Genomic DNA, 22,560 nt, shown 5'->3' with positions numbered 1-22,560 from the left:
TCAATGTAAAAAAATGTGCAAAAATGCAGAAAATGAGACAGGGAGCAAATACTTCTTCATAGTACTGTACAGGCATATATCCAGTTGATGATTTTAAAAAGGGATTGGCAATTTAGCTCTACATGTTTGACAATCTAAAAGCCTGTTTCTGCAGGCTTCTCCTGAAAGATGATGTGAATGTAAAAATGGCTTGTTACAAAATGTTTGCTAAAGGTAAACATTAAAAACCAAATCTTGAATAAGGTATTGATTTACAGTGGTAGGAATTTATTAGGTTCAAAAGTGAAGTTGAATATTTATGATTATTGTGCTTAGCCCTATGTGTTCTAGCCTACCATAAGAAACATAAGTATAAAGCTTTCAAAGAAAAAACACAGTGCAATTGCAGTTCTTGCAATCTAACGTTGATCTTGGGTGGTTTGAGCTTGTTTGTGTGCTACATTGTACACTGCTGAAGAACAAAAAAAATAAAATAAATAAAACCTCCAGGGAAATTTCAGCCCACATCCTTGACTGGAACAGCAGTCATTTTATTGGTCAAAGCTGATGTGCTACATGGCTAATGCTTGAAACACAGTTGATGCCAAGCACTATTCAAAATACTTTAATACAGGCTGTAACAATGCTGGCAGTACTGTTTTTAGTGAAGACATTTGGTGTAAGGGGCATGATTTTATTTTTCATATGATACAGTATGCATTTTAAATAATCCTACATGCAACTGCTATCCAGAGACATTCCATGATAAACTATGTCAACAAGAACATGACGCTTAAGGAAAAAAAAAAAAAAAACAACACATCATTCTGACAAATGAATGTCTTTAACAAACTTCGCTCCCTGCAAACATATTTTAGCAACACTTAATTTGAAGCTGTCACAATTTCAAAAAACATGTATGTATTTATTTACGTTTAAACCCCGCAACTAATTTAGTTATACAGGAAAGTAGGTTGAGATGTAACAACCTTCGCATTGATTGCAAGAATGACTGTTACACCCTTGTGAAGTGCACAGTACTGCTACAGTGTAGCAACCCATGTCTACTGAACATGTGATTAGAGGTGTACATGTACCAAATAAGTGACACGTATGTTTATTGCAGTTACTTTATGAAGTGTTTCTTTCCAATTGCAACTTGGACAAGCAAGATATTTTGCAAACAGGGTGGTCAAATCCAAGTTAATCATACAGAGTTTAAATGCAAAAATAAACTTTAAACAATACCTGAAACTAGCCCCCTGTAAATGACACACACACACACACCCTTGGGTTTTGTAACTGTAAGAAGCGCTTTCTAATTGAAGGTCAAAGTTAAATAAGTGACAATTAAATGCTTTACATTTACAGGTGAGCCTTAAGGAAGGTAACAGATTTAAAATAAAAATACAACAAATTAATTAAATTAGCAGTGCTGAAAAATCAGCAAAAGCCTCTGCCTTGCAAATAAAAAATCTGGAACACAATTTATTTATAAAACAATACATTCTATAGAACGTAATTTGGTGGATATTCCAAGTTTCTACAGGCTTACATTTCAGCCAGGTATAAAAACTAATACCACTGTTTAAATACAATGGCATAGAACACTGCAGTTGAAATTTGCATGGAAAAAAGCTTATACTTACAGAAGTTTTTTTTTAAAAATTTCAAAATGGCTCTTGTTTTTTAGCCTCACTCTGCAAAATTCCACTTTTATATTTTGCAATTCTCCAATGAAGAAACACAACACCTTGTTTCAAGAGTCAAAAATCTTGGGCCCTTTGTGTTTAACAAGTTTTCAAATTGCATCTTATTTGAAGCTTCATTCCGTCTGTTCCACCATGAAACAAACTCCAAATTGCTCACTTTGCAGAGAAATCTGGTACTCATGATGCAGTTGTCAAAAATAAACAATGAACAAAAAGTTGGGCAACTCATGGCACTGCAAACTTAAATGGTTTTCTACTGTGAAAGTTAAATGAGGACCTCATGACTGTAATGCAGAAGTTACAGGGTGTATTAATGCAAGCGAAGGGCACTGTATGCTTACTCCAAAACATCCAGGTTTTTTTTTTTTTTTGAGCTTTTAAAAATTGTTCAACAGAAATTCACTCAACAATTACATTTTTAGGAGGGTCTTCTATTGTTTGTAGGTCCCCCAGTCTGTGCCAATAGTTTTTTTTGGTTCAAGTATAGAAAAGCAATTACTCCATGATGGCACGGTACACTACTGGCTCGATGTAGTCTCCCCGGTACTTGGAGTTTATAACCCGTTGCCGCTTGGTCTCCTGTTTCACCTCTTTCTCTGTGAAGATCCCAAAGCGCATGTCTGATGCAACTGACTGGAGAAGGACCACAAAATATAAATTAGTACACATAAATATACAGTATACTTTTTAAAAATGTACAATCATACACATGCTACTACCCTGAACCCTAGTACTCAAAGAAATGAAAGTAGTAATTTACAAACCGCTAACCAAGATCATGCAGCAGTCTCTTGACACAGGGGTGGTACCGACAGACTGGAAAATTGCAAACGTAATACCGATCCACAAAAAGGGAAACAAAACTGAACCAGGTAACTACAGACCAGTAAGCCTGACTTCTATTATATGCAAACTTATGGAAACTATAATAAGATCCAAAATGGAAAATTACCTATATGGTAACAGGGTACTGGGAGACAGTCAACATGGTTTTAGGAAAGGGAGATCGTGCCTAACTTGCTTGATTTTTTTGAGGATGCAACATCGATAATGGATAATTGCAAAGCATATGACATGGTTTATTTAGATTTCCAGAAAGCTTTTGACAAAGTCCCGCACAAAAGATTAATTCTCAAACTGAACGCAGTTGGGATTCAAGGAAACACATGTACATGGATTAGGGAGTGGTTAACATGTAGAAAACAGAAAGTGCTGATTAGAGGAAAAACCTCAGAATGGAAATCTTGAATATTGTGTTCAGTTCTGGTCACCTCGCTATAAAAAAGATATTGCTGCTCTAGAAAGAGTGCAAAGAAGAGCGACCAGAATTATTCCGGGCTTAAAAGGCATGTCATATGCAGACAGGCTAAAAGAATTGAATCTGTTCAGTTTTGAACAAAGAAGACTACGTGGCGACCTAATTCAAGCATTCAAAATTCTAAAAGGTATTGACTGTGTCGACCCAAGGGACTTTTTCAGCCTGAAAAAAGAAACAAGGACCAGGGGTCACAAATGGAGTTTAGAAAAAGGGGCATTCAGAACAGAAAATAGGAGACACTTTTTTACACAGAGAATTGTGAGGGTCTGGAATCAACTCCCCAGTAATGTTGTTGAAGCTGACACCCTGGGATCCTTCAAGAAGCTGCTTGATGAGATTTTGGGATCAATAAGCTACTAACAACCAAACGAGCAAGATGGGCCGAATGGCCTCCTCTCGTTTGTAAACTTTCTTATGTTCTTATGTTCTTATGAACTGAGTTGCTATATTTTTATATTAAGCCCCAATTTTGTTTTGAATTATATTCCAATTCTACCTTTTCCCTGCTTATAAATTTATGGCGTATTCAGAATAACTCCAACCCACACACTCTAAAGGGAAACTATTTACCAGTCTTGTTTTAACACGCTTTGGTAGCTCTTCGTCGAGGGTGTAAACATCATCCCTCTTGGCAGAGAGCTGCGATCCATCCTCAAACTCTACCTATAATAATAAAAAATACAAAAAAAAATAAAGAAATGCAAAATAGAGTTTTGTATGTTATGAAAAAATACACTGCCATCATTAAACCACACACTGGGTTGCTGGCGTGTACACTAGCATGAACAGAAAGCTATAGGAAACTTGAATATTTTCCAAAAAACACACACCCTAAAAGAAGTTCAAGATGGGAAATGTTATGTTATTGAGCCATTTAGTTCATGCTTAAGTTTTTTTTTTTTTTTTACCTGATACATCTGGACAACATGTGCTGCCACAAACTTAGCTCCATAAACCAGCCCATCAGTCCACCGCACCTGCACAACCTCAGATTCCGCTGGGGGCCCCAGCTGCTGGCAGTCCCGGCTCTAACAAAAAAGAAAACACCTTTAGTGCTCAAAACACCTTGCTATGGGCTTGATGTAGAGTTTTTAATGTGTCGTTAAACATGACAATGCCAAGGGTTCATTAACTGATTTGTGGTCTTTGGTAACATTATGTTCCTGTAATGTAGTTATTATCAAAGCCATTTTATTTGAATTTCCAACCGTCTGTATATATAACCACGCTACAGGTAACTTCAGAAGAGGGCTTGTACTCCCCACACCTACCACAATGTCCTCTGGAAAGAGGTTGTCACTGAAGGAGCCATCATCGAAGTTCACCTCGTAAAAGGTTTCTTTGGTGAGACTCACCACCTCACTCTGGTAGTATCGCCCATTTTTGTGTTTACAGATCACCTTCTGTCCCACGGAGAGCTCACGCAGGGCTGCCTTATTGCGCTGACACAAGAAGGAAAAAATGGTTTCTTACTGTTCTGCCCAGTGTAACCACTGGGATAATTCAAACATATATTAATCAGTTTGATGCTTGTAACGTCTCTTTAAACATGGTAAAAATACCAAGTTTCTGTTGAAGAAAACAACCAACTGCACTACCTGCACAATTTCACCTTTCTATGAGACAGACCTGCACCCATCGGAATCATATCTGTAGATTATAATTTCCCCAACGCTTTAATAAAATAGTTTCAGAATACACAAGAGGAAAAACATCTTCCAGCCATTGAAGGATATGTTATTTTCCTGGAAAACACAGAATATGTTCAATTTTAATACCCGTTTGTCTTTAATACACTTACCTCTGTATGAATAGGCCCTTTGTGGCGGAAGCAGGTAATGAACACAACGAAGGGCCAATCATCAGACTGCATGAGGACTCCTGCTGCTTGTGCGCAGGTAGCATGAAAGGAGGTGGGGCAGCGACCATGTGAGCACTGCACACAGCAACCTGCAGCCCTTTTCATCCGCTTTTTGCAGTAAAAGCATTTCTGTGGAAGTCACCAGTGCAAAAGTGGTTATTGACAAGGTTACATTATCTTAACATTCAAATCCAATGGGTCCATCTGCAAGTGACAATTTTACTTACCAATTTAAATCTCTGCAAGGGTATCCCACTGAGATCCACAGGACTACGTTCTGCAAGGTTCACAAATCGTGCTTCCAACACTGCCACTGCACAGAGTACATGGACCCATCTAGAAGTGACAGAAAAAATAAGCAGGTTTTTAACATACCACACTTTACTAAAATGTTTAGACATTTTAATGAATGAATTAAATAAATAGTTCTGTGACTAACTTGTCATTGTTGGCTCTCTGCAGGGCCCCTCCTCTCAGTGAACATAAACAGCAACTCTGGAAGGGAAAAGAGAATAGTTAAAAAAACAAAACCTCCACAATTAAGTTCAGGGTACTTGATTGTCCAGGTCCTACAACAGTAACATTGTTTGACAATATTAGGTAGCAATTGGACAGTGGGTCCCAATTACTGTTTTAGGACACAGTTAAAACCAAAACAAATTAATTTTAGAAAAACAAAAAAAAAGGGAACAGAAGTTAAAATCAAACTTTGGCCAGTTTATTATTACATTTGTTTTAATTCCAGAAAAAAAAGGCACAATCTTTTCAAAAAGTACTAGTGAGCATTCATCCGTCTGGCTGGGAATGAAGCTGTGAATTTATCTACCAATTTTATTTGTTGCTAGTCAAGAGAACACTGCAACCCTATCGCTTCTGCTTCTGGGGGAGGAACAGCAATGGGATTAGCATCAAGTGAAATTCTACCTCCGTCATGGCATTTGCTTCACAACGGGAACACTTCCAGTCATCTGACACTTTCTCAGGAGCAACACCGTAACAACCTGTGGGGGAGGGAGACAAGAAACAAAGCAAAAAAGCGAAAGTAAATAATTAAGAATGGGCAAACTAGTGACCTTACCCATAAATACCACAATTACATCCTTAGCTCAATATTGTTTTAAATACCATTTTATTTGGTTACGAGATGAAATATTGATTGTCTTTTTCTATGGTGCTATACTAGCATAATTTTGCCTGTGTACTTTGTTTGAACTACCTTTTTCTTACTGCTTGCTGTTTTCCAAGTTTAATAAAGCACTGGTATTAAAACTGACTAATTGTTATACTGAGCAAATACTTCGGTCTATACACAAACTACAACTCGCTAGTAAAACAGGTAACAATAGTCAAGGCAAAGTGTAAATGTTAAAGGGTATTACAGTTAGAACTCAGGGATTCGGCAGTCAAGGTGTTCCCTTAATATCACGTGAGAAAGCTAAGTTTTAATATTATGACTATAAGTTTTGTTACCAAGAATTTCACTTTAAAAATAACCAATGCAGTAAATCTCCCCTAACCTAACGTTATTAGTTAACTAAAAGCAGCTGAACCAATACCAAGAGGAGGAGGATGAGGTCAGGCCACTATACTCACTGGTGTGGACCCGGACACAACAGTTGGAGCAGGTGATAAGCAAGCTGGTACCATCTTCCTCCAGGTAGGGGGCAGAGAAGTTTAGGTCACTGCTGACCTCATTTGTAGAGAAACACATTTCGGGGATAAGGGGCTTTGTCCTGAGCCTGCCCTCAGAGTCCATCAGAGTGCTTTGGTTATTGCCATTATACTCCAACTAGTCCAGAAACACAGAACAATGATAACATGAGGAGCACTGATAAATTATGTATACAGATATTATATTCTAGTTAAGGGACATGAAAAGCGTAAATAAAGGTAAAATTAACAACAGAAGCCCTGTGGCAGTCATTCTGGAGGTTTTTGGTTTTAAAATGTAATTTTCTCCAGTCGTATAACACATATGGGGCTGCGCATTCATGTACCTTTCTGTTCGTGTATACTAAATATTCTCACAAAGCATGAAACGCAGAAGTGCAGAAATAAAGGAGATATATTACATTATACCTAAAAGCCCCGGGAGAAGCCACATTGACTGCCACACAGAAAACAATTGTATTGCGATTATACAGAACGGTATTCTACTTTATTATTTTTATGTACTATTCCGCAATGTTACCTTCCTTAAGGCTCACCTGTAAATGTAAAGCATTTAATTGTCACTTATTTAACTTTGATCTTCAATTAGAAAGCGCTTCTTACAGTTACAAAACCCAAGGGTGTGTGTGTGTGTGTCATTTACAGGGGGCTTGTTTCAGGTATTGTTTAAAGTTTATTTTTGCATTTAAACTCTGTATGATTAACTTGGATTTGACCACCCTGTTTGCAAAATATCTTGCTTGTCCAAGTTGCAATTGGAAAGAAACACTTCATAAAGTAACTGCAATAAACATACGTGTCACTTATTTGGTACATGTACACCTCTAATCACATGTTCAGTAGACATGGGTTGCTACACTGTAGCAGTACTGTGCACTTCACAAGGGTGTAACAGTCATTCTTGCAATCAATGCGAAGGTTGTTACATCTCAACCTACTAATTAAATTAGTCTACTCTCTGTCTGAGTGAATGACTGACAGTCTACTGTTTTTCAAAATCAGCCCTTTCAAAGGGCTGATTTTCTGCTTGCCAGCTGTGCTGTTTTGGTCAGTCAATTAGCATCGGCACTAGTGAAAATAAACACCAGAGACCGTGGAGTTTTACAACGCAACAAAATATGGAATTGATGTTTTGGATCAGATGGCATGGAAGTATTTGTGAAAGCTGGCTGACGGTGGCCTTTCAGGTGTTTTACAATGTATTGGACCTAGCAGCCATCAACTCCTGCGTACTTTACAAAGAATGCACGGAGAAGAATTTACCAAGAAGAGAATATATTTTACAGTTAGCACAGGAACTTTGCAAGAAGCATTTGGAACAGACGGAGACTGCCAAGCGTGTACCCACAGCTGAAGCTAGCAACCCCGCTGAGAGCCACAAGAGACGCCAATGTTGGCGAGTGCAATAAAAATAAAACTTCGGGCAGCTGTGCCCTGTGCAGAAAGGAGGTGTGGAGAAGCCTATTATCTGTATTGATTGTGAACAGCATTAGACTCAAGGTAAAGGATACCATTTTGTCAAAAAAATAACCTTGAAATAAAATAACTACTTTTTTTTATAACTTCTTGTGCTGAACGCTTCTGTAAAATGTTTTCTTCTAAGGTTATTTATCTACATTGCTCAGTTGCTTATGCGCATCTGATAACAAATCGATTGATTTTGAAAAGTTAAAAATCATTTGCTTTATATATGTTGTAAACTGATGTCTGTTCAGATGTTTATTTACATTTTCTTGTTATGATTTGTAAAATAAATGTTCATATGTATGTAATATGCTTCAGCTTTTCAGATGTTTATGTAATGTACTCAATAAAAAAAACAAAAGAATTACATCTGACTGTTTCTCCTTTCATTATACTATTTACTTCTAAGAATCCTGCGGAAATTTGTGAAAGTGGCATGGGAAAAACAGGTTGTACCAAGAGCATGGCGCCGAGCAGGTGGAGTCTTTATACCAAAAGAAAAGGATTATACTGGTGCTTTCAGTCTGGTCTACTGCCAAGACTGTGGCCACTGACTGTGTACGAGGTTTCCTTGACAACAGTTGAGAAGCTGGAAGCTTTAATCAGTTCATACGTCAGGAAATGGTTGGGAGTTCCACGCTGCCTCAGCAGAGTGGGACTTTATGGAAAAGTAATACTGCAACTACCAATCTCTGCTCTAACAGAGGAGTTTAAGTGCGCCAAAGTCCGACTGGAAATGGCATTAGTGACAAATGCGTAAGGGAGGCAGCACCTGTGTTGAAAACTGGAAGAAAATGGATGGCAAAGAAAGCTGTGGATGATGCTAAGGCTGCCCTTCGAATCGAAGATACTATGGGGCAAGTTCAGCATGGAAAAGGAGGTTTTAGTCTCAGTTCAGCTCCTTCTACATGGCACAAGGCAACCCCAGCTCAACAGAGGAAGCTGGTAGTCAATGAAGTGCAAAAGCAGGAGGAAAGGATCAGGTGTGTAAAGACCATTTCCCAGGCCAAGCAGGGAGAATGGATAAGATGGGAGAGTGTGGAACAACGCAAGATCGGCTGGCAAGACCTGTGGACAATGGAAGAGAGCAGGATCAGTTTCCTCATCAGATCAGCATATGATGTTCTCCCATCACAACAGAACCTAAACCGCTGGGTGGGTGAGGATCCCTCATGTCCTTTGTGTTCACCACGTGCAACACTAAGGCACATTTTGACAGGATGCAAGGTGGGTCTTAGCCAAGGACGGTTTACTTGGCACCATGACCAGGTGCTGCGATGTTTGGCCTTAGCATTGCAAGACAAGCATAACCTGACCAATAAGTTGCCACCAGTTCCATCAAAGCATTACACACGACAATATTCCTCCGTCCAGGACAGCAACCACCAAGGAAAGGTGTTAAAACCAAGCCTCGCCCAGGACAACTAGAAGCTGCTAGAGACTGGAAGATGCTGGCAGAAGTTGGTCAATGGCTTATTTTTCCACCTGAGATTGCCACCACTAACCTTCGACTAGACATTTGACTTGTGCCTTGTTCATCTTGTAGAGTTAACTGTGCCATGGGAAGATGCTGTGGATGGGGCTTATGAGAGGAAGAAACTTCGGTATGCTCAACTAGCTGCTGAAGCGGAACAGCGACGATGGAGAGTCCGGGTTTACCCAGTGGAGGTGGGTTGTCAATGGTTTCTGGCACACACTACAACCTGGTTTCTCAGAGACGTCGGGTTCAGTGGCCAAGAGTTGCGTCGCACAGTGAAGAACTTATCTGAAGCAGCAGAAAGAAGCAGCAACTGGCTGTGGTTGAGACTGAAAGATTCTGGATGGGGATCTCAAGCACAACAGAAAGAACGCTGATGTACAGGTAAGCAAGCTGGCTGAGCCGAGTGGGGGATGGAAGGGGGTGATGCTGGGACGCCAGAATCACTGTTGAACCCTCCTGAGGTGTCGTGGGCTAGTCAACGAAACAGAGGATGGACGGTGCCCACTTGAAGACCCCAGAGATGTACCCTACTTAGCTCAATCCAGACGGATGTCATGCTGATGTGCTGGGGATGACCGCACTGTGCTGATCCCTGGAGCCAGTATTGCAGCTGTTGTGTGTGCTGAAGTGCTGGGGAGGCAAAATGAGCTCATCCCTGGAGCCAGTATTACACTTCAGCAATCAACACCAGACAGAAGGATATCTACATCATTAGATGGAAAACAAAACGCAAATGGATGGAAATGCAGATGGATCACATTAGTTTACTGCAAAGCTACGTCTTAATTGGTGCTTATCTTGCCGACAGCCGAGTTCAAATCAGCACGAAGTTCAACATCTACTCTCATGTAATGGAAATCACAGGTATTTTGAATACAGCAGTCAGAAAGACTACTGCGGGGCTTCTAGGTATATCGCCGGTCATTCTAGTGTTAAGCAGCTGTAATAACAGTAAGCAAATTTTTTTTTTTTTTTAATCTTACAACAGTAAATTAAATAAGGCATGCTTCATTACTACAGCACAGTGGAAAATAGGGCCTAATCTCTCATCAGCACAAAAATAAGACCGAAATATTTAAAATAAGTTGAATTAAACCAAAACCTAATTATAGAAAATGATTTCTCCCAAGTATACTACCAGCTGTCCATATCCATAAACAAACATTCTCCCACTGAATTGGGTGCTAGCAGCACAATTCATTTCAAGGGGCCATCATTTGAAATTTGACTGTGTTTTTACCTGCTGGTATGTCTGGAACAGCATGCAGACTGCACAGTAAGGAGGTTGCAAACCCATGTTCTGATTGTACTCCTGTTCTGCCTGCAGGTTATGGGGCCGGGTTTGCCAAAGGTTAGTAAGAGATTTTGCCCACTGTTCGGTCTCGACAGTGTCTTCATCCAAATGTATCTGCTCTTGCACTTCTAAAGAAATTAAATAACAGATTGTTTTAGAGGGATTGCTTTATCAATGTCCTTTTCAGTACAAATAGACAAAAAAAAAACGAGAAGGCAGGGGGTACAGAAACTGTGAGAAAACAAAACAAAAAAAACACACACAGAGGATCCTCCGACTCTCCTACATACCTTCATCACTGAAACAGTCTTTAACTAAAGGGTGGTGACGTGGTAGTTTGTCCAGAGGCTGCCGTTTGCTCTTTAGGTTCTTCATGGAGTCTGTGTACACTTCAGCAGTCTGGGGATAAATGACATCACACTGCAAAGTTGTTTATTTTCTGTACTCTATTTTACCAGGAAGAAAACTCCACTGAGTTTAACAATGGTGCCAAGAAATATACCTATTTTGGAAAAATATCTTAAAATATTTGTGCTGAACACACACACACTATATAAAAATATATAACTGGGTAGATCAAATTTAGCATGTGCAGGGTCTTCACCATCAAGGCAACCCTCTTAGCAAAGAATTATTCAAATAGCACGTGTTCTATTTTAAATCAGGACTGCCCTTAACTACAACCAAGATTTGACTATTTAGTCTGTTTTCTGTGCTTATGCTCACCTGTGCATCATCTTGCTCCTTGCCACTCATCCCAGTGTTGACCTTCCTCTCCGATGGGCTGCCAGCTCCTGCTTCACTGTAGCTCCCCTTAGCGTAGCTGTGAACATGCAGCACTTCAGCTGGGCTCAGGGTCTTGCTCAGAACCAGACAGGCTGCCCCTGATCTTGGCAGGCATGGGGGAGCTGCACCAATGACAGAATCTCCACTTGTTCCAGCGACAACAGGGCTTTGAGCCCTGGAGGCGGGGCTAACTACCTTGGAGATGTGGCTATTTACAATGTGTTTCTGGCTTTCTGGAAGGTGGGGGAGGTCAACATCATCATGGGCAGGGGAAGCTTCACTATCAGGAACAGTGGGGTTTTCCACTCCATGTGAAGAGCACTCAGTCAAAGGCGTGGGGCTCACAGCCCGGCCTAGATCCACCTCTCCCACAGTTTCACATTTCACTGGCTGCAGCTCTTCCACCTTAGCTGGCAAGAAAGAATCTAAAATAAAATGCATATATACATTTTTTAAAGCCTTTGTAATTAATATTAGCTTTATAATAGTTCCTGTAGGTCTTTAACTAAAGAGGTTCATAGATAGATGACTTCACATTCCTCAAGATAGAGATCTTGTGGCTTCAGCAACAATAACGATTTAATGCATCATCAAAACCAGTTTTGATGCACACACCCAGACATACACACACACAAAAATAAATATTCCCACCCCATGATAGCCCAAACTTACCTTGACGGCCAAGTTCCTCAGTGCTAAGTTCCTCAGTGCAGTCCATTCCTTGCTGGTGATCCTGCTGGGTGGACATTGTTTCTTCCTCACACACTTCCACTTCATAATGCAAGTCTTCTTTTGGGAGGACCTCTTGGGGGACCTCCAAACACACACGATGCCTTTTAGTCCCAATTCTATGCTTGATGAGGCTGTGTAAAGAAAATTAGTTAAACTGCAGCACCACTTTAAGCAAATACAGTACTTGCCTCCCCCAATAAAAACTACACTATACCAATCTCACAAGTATGATCACTCAACCTAGTACAGCACCAGAATCTTCCAGTCTTAAATGATTACCTCTTTTTGTTGTTTACTGTAGTCTCACGTTCATCAGTGCTGCCTACACTGGAGTTCACCTCTGTTTCACTATCCCCGTTTCTCTCCTTTAGAAATTCGGCTGCCTCTGGAGTTGGCCGGGTGTGGTCAATGACAGCATTGTCCTTCCCAGCTTTCCACTGCTTGTAGCGATCAGGCTGAAACTTCTGCACAAACACATCCATAGAGATCTTCACCATGTCCTTCCGGCAGGAGCACTGTCAGAGACAGAGACATTAACACTTAGCAATCTGGGAAGAAGTAAAAGGACTATATCTCAAACCTTTCTACCATACGTAAAGATTAGTGATGCAACAATTAAATTGATTATTGATCATCTGTCCTTAAATTTCCAGAGATCTGATTACATATTGGTGAATCAATGCATCAAATTAAAACCCAGTTTGAAGCTGTGGCTGGTTTGCATTAAAGTTTGCTTCTTTTAGTGCTAGTATGGTAGACAAACAACATTAGCGCATTGCTAGGATACACACTTCTGGATATAATGTCCCATACCAGTGTTGCCTGCTTCCCATACTCAATCCAACGTTGGGTTGCAAAATTTGTTGATTCAGCACAGTTGAAGCCATGGTTGAAACCAGCATGATACCCATAAGGAAATGTGATCATGAACTCCCCGGCTTCCTGAGTGACCTGAAATAAAAGAAATGAGTACTTGAATGTATTTCTTAGTGCATTATTTTCCATGACTCCTAGTGTAAATAACTTGTTACTATACAACCCTATAAACATGGATGACTTTTGCTAAAAAAAAATTTAAAAAGAATTCCTAGACTTTTTTTAAAAAAAACCAATAGCAAGAGTATTTGGCAGTAATGTTAGAATGCAGGCTGTCTGCTGTCTAGACGAAACCTGAAATCTAACAGTAAATGTAATGTTACAATTAATCCATCTTTCTATTGGGAAAAATATTTCTGTTTTGTTTCGCCTACCCTAAGATAATAGAAAGCAACAAGACAGAAACAGTGAGTGCCAGTGATTTTAAGCATAAAGGTTCCACGGTGATTTTGTTTCACTTGGGCAACAAATGACAAATACCTTGTCAAAGGGAATGCCATACTTCTTCAAGATAGATGGGGAGATCAGGGTCATTTTGTGTCGAAGGAAAGCCTCACAGTTCTGGGCACTCCCTGGGAAAAAGCCTACAAATAAACATTTAAAGAATATGAGGAAATCAGAGTGTGAAAACAGATAGAAAAATGTATATATACAAATAAAAATAAATGGTTTCAGAGACTCCTTTATAGGTAACACCAAGTAGTCCAGGATTAGTGTGACTGAGGGTATGTCAAACTAGCCAACAGTGTTTTACTAATCGTTTAACATAAATATATACTTTACCGAGGGTCTTGCCAAACCTGAAAACTTAAATTATCAAAATGTTTAATCTTGTAAAGATTAACAGGATTACATAAAATACTTACAACTGCTAATCGAAACCAGCAATGCATGAACCAATAAGGATATTTAATGTACCAACCAGCCCTCCAGAAATATAACCAACATGTTTAAACACACAAGCATGCACATTTAGTGTTAATATTTCCAATAAATACCTTTTGCCAGTCTCTCCAATCGCTTCCCATGTTCTGGAGGAACACAATACCTAGAGCACACAAATTAAGAGTTAAATCCATAATCATCTTGTTGCAGATCCAGGGTTTATGATAGTGTTGCAGTTAATCTGTTCAAAACATCTGTTGGTGCTGGGCAGACAGATTACTATAAATGTTATTAAATTCAAAGAACAATCTATAAATTGGTATACAATTTATATCTGTCAGTGGATTAAAGACACTGTTGACTAAAAGAATTTCAGCTTTAAATACATTATTACATAGATACAGAGTTTTAATCAAAAGTTTACATACCAAGAAATGTATAATTTCTAGAAATTTCTCACAAACATTATAGGAAAAATCTTTTGTAGCTAAAGCTTTGCTTCGTGGATGAGGAAAAAAAAAGTTGCAAGAAATAGATGTCTACAATTATTTACTTCAGCTATTGTTTTGCAAAACTCCAAAAAGGTTAATTCAAAAGTATTCATACCCTGACAAGGAAGATGAAATCTAGTTGAGGCACCTTTAGCAATAATAACCTCTTTTAAACGATTAGGATATTTGTCAATGAGCTTTTGGCATGATTCTTTAGTGATTTTTGACCATTCTTCAACTCTAGTTCATTCAAATTCCGAGGACTTCTCATGCACAGCCTTCTTCAAATAATACCAAAGATTCTTAAACCGGATTTAGATCGGGACTTTGACTAGACCATTCCAGAACCATGACTTTATTTTTCTTTAACCATTTTGAAGTAAATTTTGTGTGCTTTGGATTATTGCTGTGTTGGAACGTCCAGTTGCACATTAAACCAAGTTTTGCAGTGGAGGGTTTCAGATGATTGGTCAATATCTTCTGGTATGCTATGGAATCCATTTTACCATGTATTGGAGCTAAATTTCCTTTGCTATTAGAGGAAAAATACCCCCACAGAAGGATATTACCACCTCCATACTTGACAGTAGATATGGTGTTCTGTTCTTTGTATGTCTCACCAGACTTTCTTCAAACTTAACGACTGCCAGCGTGACCAAATAGCTCAAGTTTTGTTTCATCCTTCCACAAAGCCTTTGACAAGAACTCATATCCATCATTCAAATGCCGTTTTGCAAACTTTAAGCAACTGTCCTTGTGATGTTTTCCTAAGAGTGGCTTTTTGCTTGGGCTGCAACCACTGAGACCTTCACCATGCAATACCTGCGGCTGAAATGGAAACCCCAGTCTCACTTGCAGCCAATTCACTTGGAATATCTTTGGCAGTCAATCTCTGATTAATATAAACCTTCCTCACAATTCTTCTACTTCTTGGTGAAAGAACCTTTTTCTTCCAGACCGAGGGAGCATTGTGACTGTACCACAAGTCTTGTACTTCTTGATAATAAAAACAAGTTGAAATTGGGATAATCAAATGCTTGGAAATCTTCTTGTATCCTGCTCCAGCTTTATGACAATAAATAATTGTCTGTGTAATGTCTTCAAATGGTTCTTTACTTTTTCCCATATTGACCCTTTTATACTCTCTAAGAATGTTCACCTACAGTCCAGCGTTTTCTAGTCTCTTCCAGAATTAGGTTCTGCATTATCATATTGAAATTTCTAGCACCTTGTAGACAATACTATCATAGCATCAAAGGGTATGAATATTTTTTAATTAGCATTTTTGGAGTTTTGCAAAAAATTGGTGAAATAAATAATCTATTTCTTGTTACTTTTTTCCCCTCATCCACAAAAGCAAAATTTTTCCTAAAATTCTTTGTTTTCAACAAATTATAAAATGTCCATTTGGGTATGTAAATTTTTTGTTTTCAAGTAACTTTGGGTATGTAGTCAAAAGTTTATAACTGTATGTCTTTTTTTTTTTTTTTAAATACGAAGTATCTCATTTCTATAAAGGTATTACCACCTACTTAGAATGCATGCATTATAACCTTACTGCTACGAAAAAATTATAAAAAGATAAGCCTCAGCAAAAATGCTTTTTACAAACAATACCAGGATTTAGGCTCTCCAAAGTGCAGGTAGTTAATGCTGTACAGGTCCATGTCCTCAATGTGCCATGCAAATGTAGTCTTCCACATCCCAAAGTACAGGTATGGTGTGTTTACACCCTCTATAGTAATTCCGCTCTCTAACTCCACCGTATCCAGGATTGTATTTAGATGGCCAATGTTCCACTCTTTGATGTCCTACAGACAGATACATATATATTAAAAAAAAAAATACAAAAAAATACAAAAATCTCACATCCATATCAATTAAATATTTTATAGTGACCAATTAAACTGCAATAATTTAAAACAATACCAATTTTACTGCAGATAACTTTATAAAATTAGAATGTTTGTGGACCACATTCTGCAATCCAACAACTTTTACATTGTAAAAGCTGACACACGCCGGAAATCACCAGGCAAAGGTATCCATTAAGTTGCCGTAGCTATATAGTGTTTTATTTGGCATCAAATCCGGTGACTTAATGCTGTACTCTAATTCAGAAATTGTAACCAGAAAAATAAAAGTTCCTCAGTGAATATCAGTTTCAATAATAAGACTCACTCACCGGATCATAGAGCGTCCCATTTACATCTGCGCCATAAATGGGTGGATTGAATGTCAGGTTCTTCCAGTACTTCCTTTCAAGCTCCTCAAAATCAGCATAATGTGGATTGCAGAACCTACAGCACACAGGTTATAAGACAGTTGGTAATTACAGACCCATTTCTCTCCTATCAAACATTTAAGGGGGCTCCTGAGTGGCGTATCCAGTAAAGGTGCTCTGCGTGTAGCGCAGGATGCGCCCTATAGCATGGAGGTCACTAGTTTGAGTCCAGGCTATTCCACTGCCGACCGTGAACAGGAGCTCCCAAGGGGCAACGCACAACTGGCCAAGCGTAGCCCCTGGTGGGGAGGGCTTAGGTTGGCCAGGGTGTCCTCGGCTCACCGCGCACAAGCAAACCCTGTAGACTGGTTGGTCACCTGCAGGCTTGCCTGTAAGCTGCCAGAGCTGTGTTGTCCTCCGAAGCTGTAGCTCTGAGGTGGCTGCATGACGAGCCTGCAGAGTGAAAAGTCAACGCAGGGGTGGTAGCGGTGAGCTGAGCCTAAACATAATTGATTAGCTATTTCAAATTAGGAGAAACAACAGGGCAAAAATCAACTGGCGACTACTAAATAAAAAAATAAAAAAAACACATTTAATACACACTATTACCTGCTGAAGTAGCGGTGTTTCAGGATGCTCACATTGGGAAGGTGTCTACCTATTCCATGGCCCTTCTTTTATCCTTAGGAAAGGATAGCCACTACAAGACTTTTCTAACAAACCCAGATGAGACTGAATAGTTGAAAGACATGGGGGGGCTATTGACATACAGCACGTGGAGAACTTTGCTGTCCTGATATGTAGTGCAAAAACCCTACAAGGCTTCACACAATGAAACTTTCAGAGCGCTTGAGATGTGCATAACCTACTGAGATAGTGTGTTAATCTCACAGCAAACGAGGCAGTCAGTAATACAGAAAATTAGATCATGAACCCTCACAGAAAAACATAAATGAGTGAGTGTGACAGGGAGGACCCGATCGCTGGTTCAGCAATGCTGCTGCTTTGCTAAACAGGAAGGCTGGCCCGGACCTCAGCTGATTGGGAGGTCCCGACTGGCTGGGTGGCACCAGAGATCGAGGCTACTGCAAGGCCACAGACCCATAGACGTGATCTGCGCTGCGCTCCTGTGTTTATACCCAGGAGAATCATACCGCAGGATAACTACTACGGATCCCTTCAATTGCCAGAAGGATCTTGTGAAGACGCTGCCCAGCCAGGACCATTGGAAAGATCCAGAGTCATTGAGATGCCGGGACTTTGGGAGCAACAGCAGCAGGTTAGTTTAGGGGATATTGATCCCAATCAGTATAGAGAGGGTTTCGTAGTGTAGTAGGTTCCTGGAGCGGGATGTTTCTTTTAGTGGGACTAGCACTCGCCATCTGTGGGCAACTTTTCAGCTTTGTTTTCTTTATTAAATCCAGTGCTCGGATTACCGTTGCTAGTACCCTAGCGTCAGGGCCTGTGTTGTTTATTAAATCTGCATGCCTATGCGAAGTGTCAACACCTAATGCTCTGTGTCTGACTCCTTATTATTCAGTGACGACCCACAAGGGTAATACCGTGAGAATGACGTCACAGCAAGAAATCATAGTTATGTTATGCTGACAATGCTTACTTGTCACTGTTTGCAATCTTGCGAAACTCTCGCAAAGTCATTGGCTTCTTCTGGATGTTGTACTGGGTGAAGAGACCCGACTGCCCAGTGACCACCTGCTGGATTGGAGCTGGGATCACCAGCTCATCGATGCCATCGTAGCACCTCCGGGGTTTCCAGTCTTTTGGGGGGACAATCTGCAAAGGATAAAGACTGGTCATACAGTGCACAGAAAGTCCCCAAAAGCCTATAGAAAAAATCATTACTAGTGAAAAGTTCTGTGCCATTAGACCCAGCACCAAAAACACACAGGATTGTGATCACAAAACAGTATTATATTTAAAATGCATCAGCAAACTTTGTAGTGGGTGAGGAGCAAATGGAATGCATTTTTTTGTTATTACAAAAACAGGCTGATTTTATTAAATGGTTTTCACTACAGTATATGCGCGATACACAGGTACATTTACAAAAGTTATGATGCTCCATTACCTTAGCCAGCCCTGCTCTGTGAGCCCCTTGAGACTCAATGTAGGCAATATAGCGGCTGAAATTCTGAAACTCCTCCCTTGTGGGATAAAAGGTCATTATCCGACAGCTGGGATTTTGAGATGCTGAGTCAGAAGCCATCCTTCCAGGATTTTACTGTCTTTCTGCTCTGAAATACATGTTAAAAAAAAAAAAAAAAAAACCTTTGAATCAACCTGCCTTTTTTGCTAATATTTACATTGACAATGCAAGCATAATAACATCATAATACATTATTATTATTATTATTGAGAATCAAATTTCACATAGTCCAAATGAAAGGTTTTTTGATTTCAAAAATAATTTCAACCGTTGTATTGTAGTGTAAAAATAAGACTATTTGCATAGTCTCGTGTGTTTATGGCCAGATACACGCAGGCTTAAAACGACAATGGGCGATGTTCTTCAACTTTGAACTTGCAGTCCAAATGTCAAATTACGTTTTGGGAGCGAAAAGACACCGCAGACTCAGGGGTTCAGTTCGTTTTGAAAACTGGTGCCAAACTGTTTTAAGAACCTTCACTTCTGTGTATGCGGAAGAGTCAGGGTGGATGATGCGCCTAATCCAGACACAATGAGAAACGATTATCATCTACGGTTGTTAAAAAAAAAAGTATACAGTCAATCCAGCACGCATGCTCAAAAAATGATTCAACTTGCTGCAGAACAGGCAGTCCGTCTCCAGTTGCTTAAAGAACACCCATGCGATAAAGATTCTCAGTTTGCACCAATATCCTTGTTACAGTTATATTAAACAAACTATAATATGAATACACGCTTTACACTTAATTTAGGTACAGTGCTGTGGCAAACTACAATTAATGTACAGAGAGTACTACCGTCCGTGACAACGACTGCATTATTTCTTAAATTTAGTCTCCCAAATAGCTAGTACTGTAGCCACAAATAATAATCGATGCGGTTCATTTCATCCTCGTCTCAGACAATGTATATTTATAATCGAGAGGTCGATCTAATGAATATATGGGGTAACACATTATTTAGCTTTCGGTTTTTCACAGCGAGCTATATTATTACACAAGCTGATTGTATTTTAAAGAAACGACCGTTATCTATACGCTCTACGTTTACTCTAAATGACTGGGCGTTAATGACAGTGTTCCAGTCATTGTCTCCTCTCTCCCTGTCCCCCTCTCTCTCTCTCTCCCTCTCCCTCTCCCCCTCTCTCTCTCTCCCTCTCTCTCTCTCTCTCTCTCTCTCTCTCTCTCTCTCTCTCTCTCTCTCTCTCCCTCTCTCTCTCTCTCTCTCTCTCTCTCTCTCTCTCTCTCTCTCTCCCTGGCGTTTTTGACATCGAGTACCGCCCACCGCCCCTGATTGAAACACCCAGAGTATGAAGCCAGCGCTCGGGATCTGATTGGCTGTCACCCACGTCTATCAGCGAGCCTTCAGGCCCTGGCTCGAGACAGACACGCAAGAATGAAAAATAAACCGAAACCGTGAAAACTGCAGACATTGTTTTTGTAAGATGGTTTTATACAAGCATTTCTAAAGACCGCGGTCGCCTACACATGTATACTTGAACAACGACACCCAATCGCACTGTAATATGGCAGTACGATACGGAAATATGGCAGAACGTATTCATCTCTGTTATTATATATGCCTTTTTACGTGAACTTATAACTCCCCCCCCCCCCCCAACTCTCCCAAAACGAAACTTAAAGGTTTTTTACTCACTGTTGTTGACTAAAATTCCCCGTTCGTGTCAGTTGCTTTCCCGTGTTTTAATAATATTGTAGTTTTATTGCGAATTTCGGGATTTTGAGCCCGAGACAGAACGTCCTCCATTACTTACTATACGCATGCGCCGCCTTCTTTTGTTTACCACTGTTGGACTTACAGTCCCGTCTCTCGGCTAACCAATCAGAAAGCCAGGACAACTGCTAACTCGGCCAATGGCATTCAACAGTGTGACAAGAAAATGGGACTAACCCTTTCGGCATGACCAATTGCATTATTTTATTTGCCATACTTAAAGAACCAGGATGATTCTTTAATGATTAGAACCAAAAAAAAAAAAAAACCCGTCACACGCTGAGAACAGCCGACACAAGCATACAGACCAAGAAGTTTAAATCTGTTTCCAAATAACAATGTGATGGGCATGGAGGAACTCCCACGTGTGTAAGCTAACTTTGGCGGAGTCTGCAGGACTAAATAAAAATGCATACAAAATATTCACAAAAAAGACGTATGCATAATGTATTATGCAAAATGCAAAACGTTCCGTGATGTTGTTTGGCGCAAATGCTGCCACTAGTGTTACTTCTGGTTATTAAAATATAACATTCATAATACAGTGACTTAAAAATAAGTTCCGTCACGAGCTGTTAGCGCTAACAGGTTAGGCTCCACCTCTTGCTTCGACCCTTTTTGCAAATTCAAGTTAACGCAGTGTTTACACAAAAAGCGTGCGCTGCTTTTGGCCAAGTCAAGTGTAATATTCACTTAAAATAAAAATAATATCTGCAGTCTCTACGAACACAAGAGCACATTCCCGATATTCAATTTCGTCTTTTGCATGTGTGATTGTGTGATAAACTTAATTTAATAGTGCCTGAAGCGGGTGAACGAAATTTCCTAAATATAAAACCAACTGGATTTAGTCGTAGCAAATAAAAATACAGCTAGTGCGTCGCCCTAAAAAAAAATCTTTATACATACCTCCCATGCACTTGTGTTTTCGCTGGTTAACCATTTTGTCCCCAGTTTTACACAGCAAGTTTACCAGATTCGATCGCGCTAAACTAGTATTTGAAGCGAATAAATCGACAGGTCTCGACACACTTAGGATCGGTTTGAAGGTTTAATGAAATGTATTTTATTCTTAAACATAAATTTGAGGGGTAAACAACAACAACAACAAAAAAAAACATTTACATTAGCACGCGTATGAAGAAAGTCAAAGCATGTCAGAAGTTATTTCACTGTAAACTTAAGAGCTGTAAATATGCAGCTTGTTAGTGTCGTACTTAGACCCCGCTAGTATTTAGATGTTTATTACTGTCTTGGGTTTGGAGTATTGTTGCCAAGTCTCACGAGAAAACAAAAAGCAGCACTGCCTTTCAAAACAAGCCCAACCCATTTCAGAGGGAGGGGGAGTGGGGGTGTTCATACAAATTCCATTTTATTTTTAGTAGCTCTAGTTAACATTAAATTACACATTAAAATAATACACGTGTGTTTGTACTTACACATTATTGGAAAAAAAAAAGTTAATCCTAGCTCTCTCCATCCTTCATTCCCGTGCAACCCACGACTTTAAAATTTAAAGCGACTTTTTACAACAACAAGCCCAACCCCGCGTATTATAAGCGGACGTGGCGGCTGTGATTTGAAGGTGTGGTCACGTTAGGGAAGTGTTTACGATCAGCACGTCCTATATGCGGTGTCTGTCGCCTAAGAGCTGCGTGCAGCTCTGCACGTACACACAAGTTATTATTCATGATGCCAGCACATGGTGCAAAACGGCTGAGAGGATGCAATCGCAGCTATTAAGTGTTTAAACCGTATTATTCCTAGCAAGACAATCGAGTTCTGACAAATAAATACAAATGAATTATAAATATACGTGTTAGCAAAGACTAAAGATTATATGATGAGGCTGTATCGTTACAGTAACATAATGGTTCCATTGAGCC

The 22,560-nt window shown here is 39.7% G+C and overlaps 1 protein-coding gene across 7 annotated transcripts; it reads right to left on the bottom strand.

Annotated features, from left to right (window-relative positions):
* Positions 1-246: 246 nt before the first annotated feature.
* Positions 247-22,199, bottom strand: LOC121326722 (lysine-specific demethylase 4A-like). Of its 7 annotated transcripts, none has more exons than XM_041270138.1 (22): positions 22,114-22,199; positions 18,863-19,028; positions 18,392-18,567; positions 16,735-16,849; positions 16,167-16,360; positions 14,172-14,221; positions 13,654-13,757; positions 13,111-13,248; positions 12,577-12,812; positions 12,238-12,428; positions 11,506-11,990; positions 11,070-11,199; positions 10,726-10,907; positions 6,464-6,659; positions 5,795-5,871; positions 5,310-5,365; positions 5,098-5,206; positions 4,811-4,999; positions 4,281-4,451; positions 3,918-4,037; positions 3,580-3,672; positions 247-2,324 (listed from the first exon to the last, which is right to left on the bottom strand). In XM_041270138.1, exons 2-22 carry the CDS (start codon positions 18,998-19,000, stop codon positions 2,187-2,189), a joined length of 3,288 nt encoding a protein of 1,095 aa, XP_041126072.1. In that variant the 5' UTR covers positions 19,001-19,028; positions 22,114-22,199; the 3' UTR covers positions 247-2,186. The 7 variants fall into 7 exon arrangements, with proteins under 7 accessions (XP_041126072.1, XP_041126075.1, XP_041126076.1 ...); XM_041270141.1 differs by having other exon boundaries at positions 18,863-19,023; positions 22,114-22,173; XM_041270142.1 differs by lacking the exon at positions 22,114-22,199 and adding an exon at positions 20,597-20,751 and having other exon boundaries at positions 11,506-11,975.
* Between the last annotated feature and the right edge of the window lie 361 nt (positions 22,200-22,560).

The sequence above is a fragment of the Polyodon spathula genome, chromosome 14 (genome assembly GCF_017654505.1).
Source record: "Polyodon spathula isolate WHYD16114869_AA chromosome 14, ASM1765450v1, whole genome shotgun sequence".
In the NCBI taxonomy this organism is placed as follows: domain Eukaryota; kingdom Metazoa; phylum Chordata; class Actinopteri; order Acipenseriformes; family Polyodontidae; genus Polyodon; species Polyodon spathula.
This window is presented reverse-complemented; position numbering and strand designations above follow the sequence as displayed.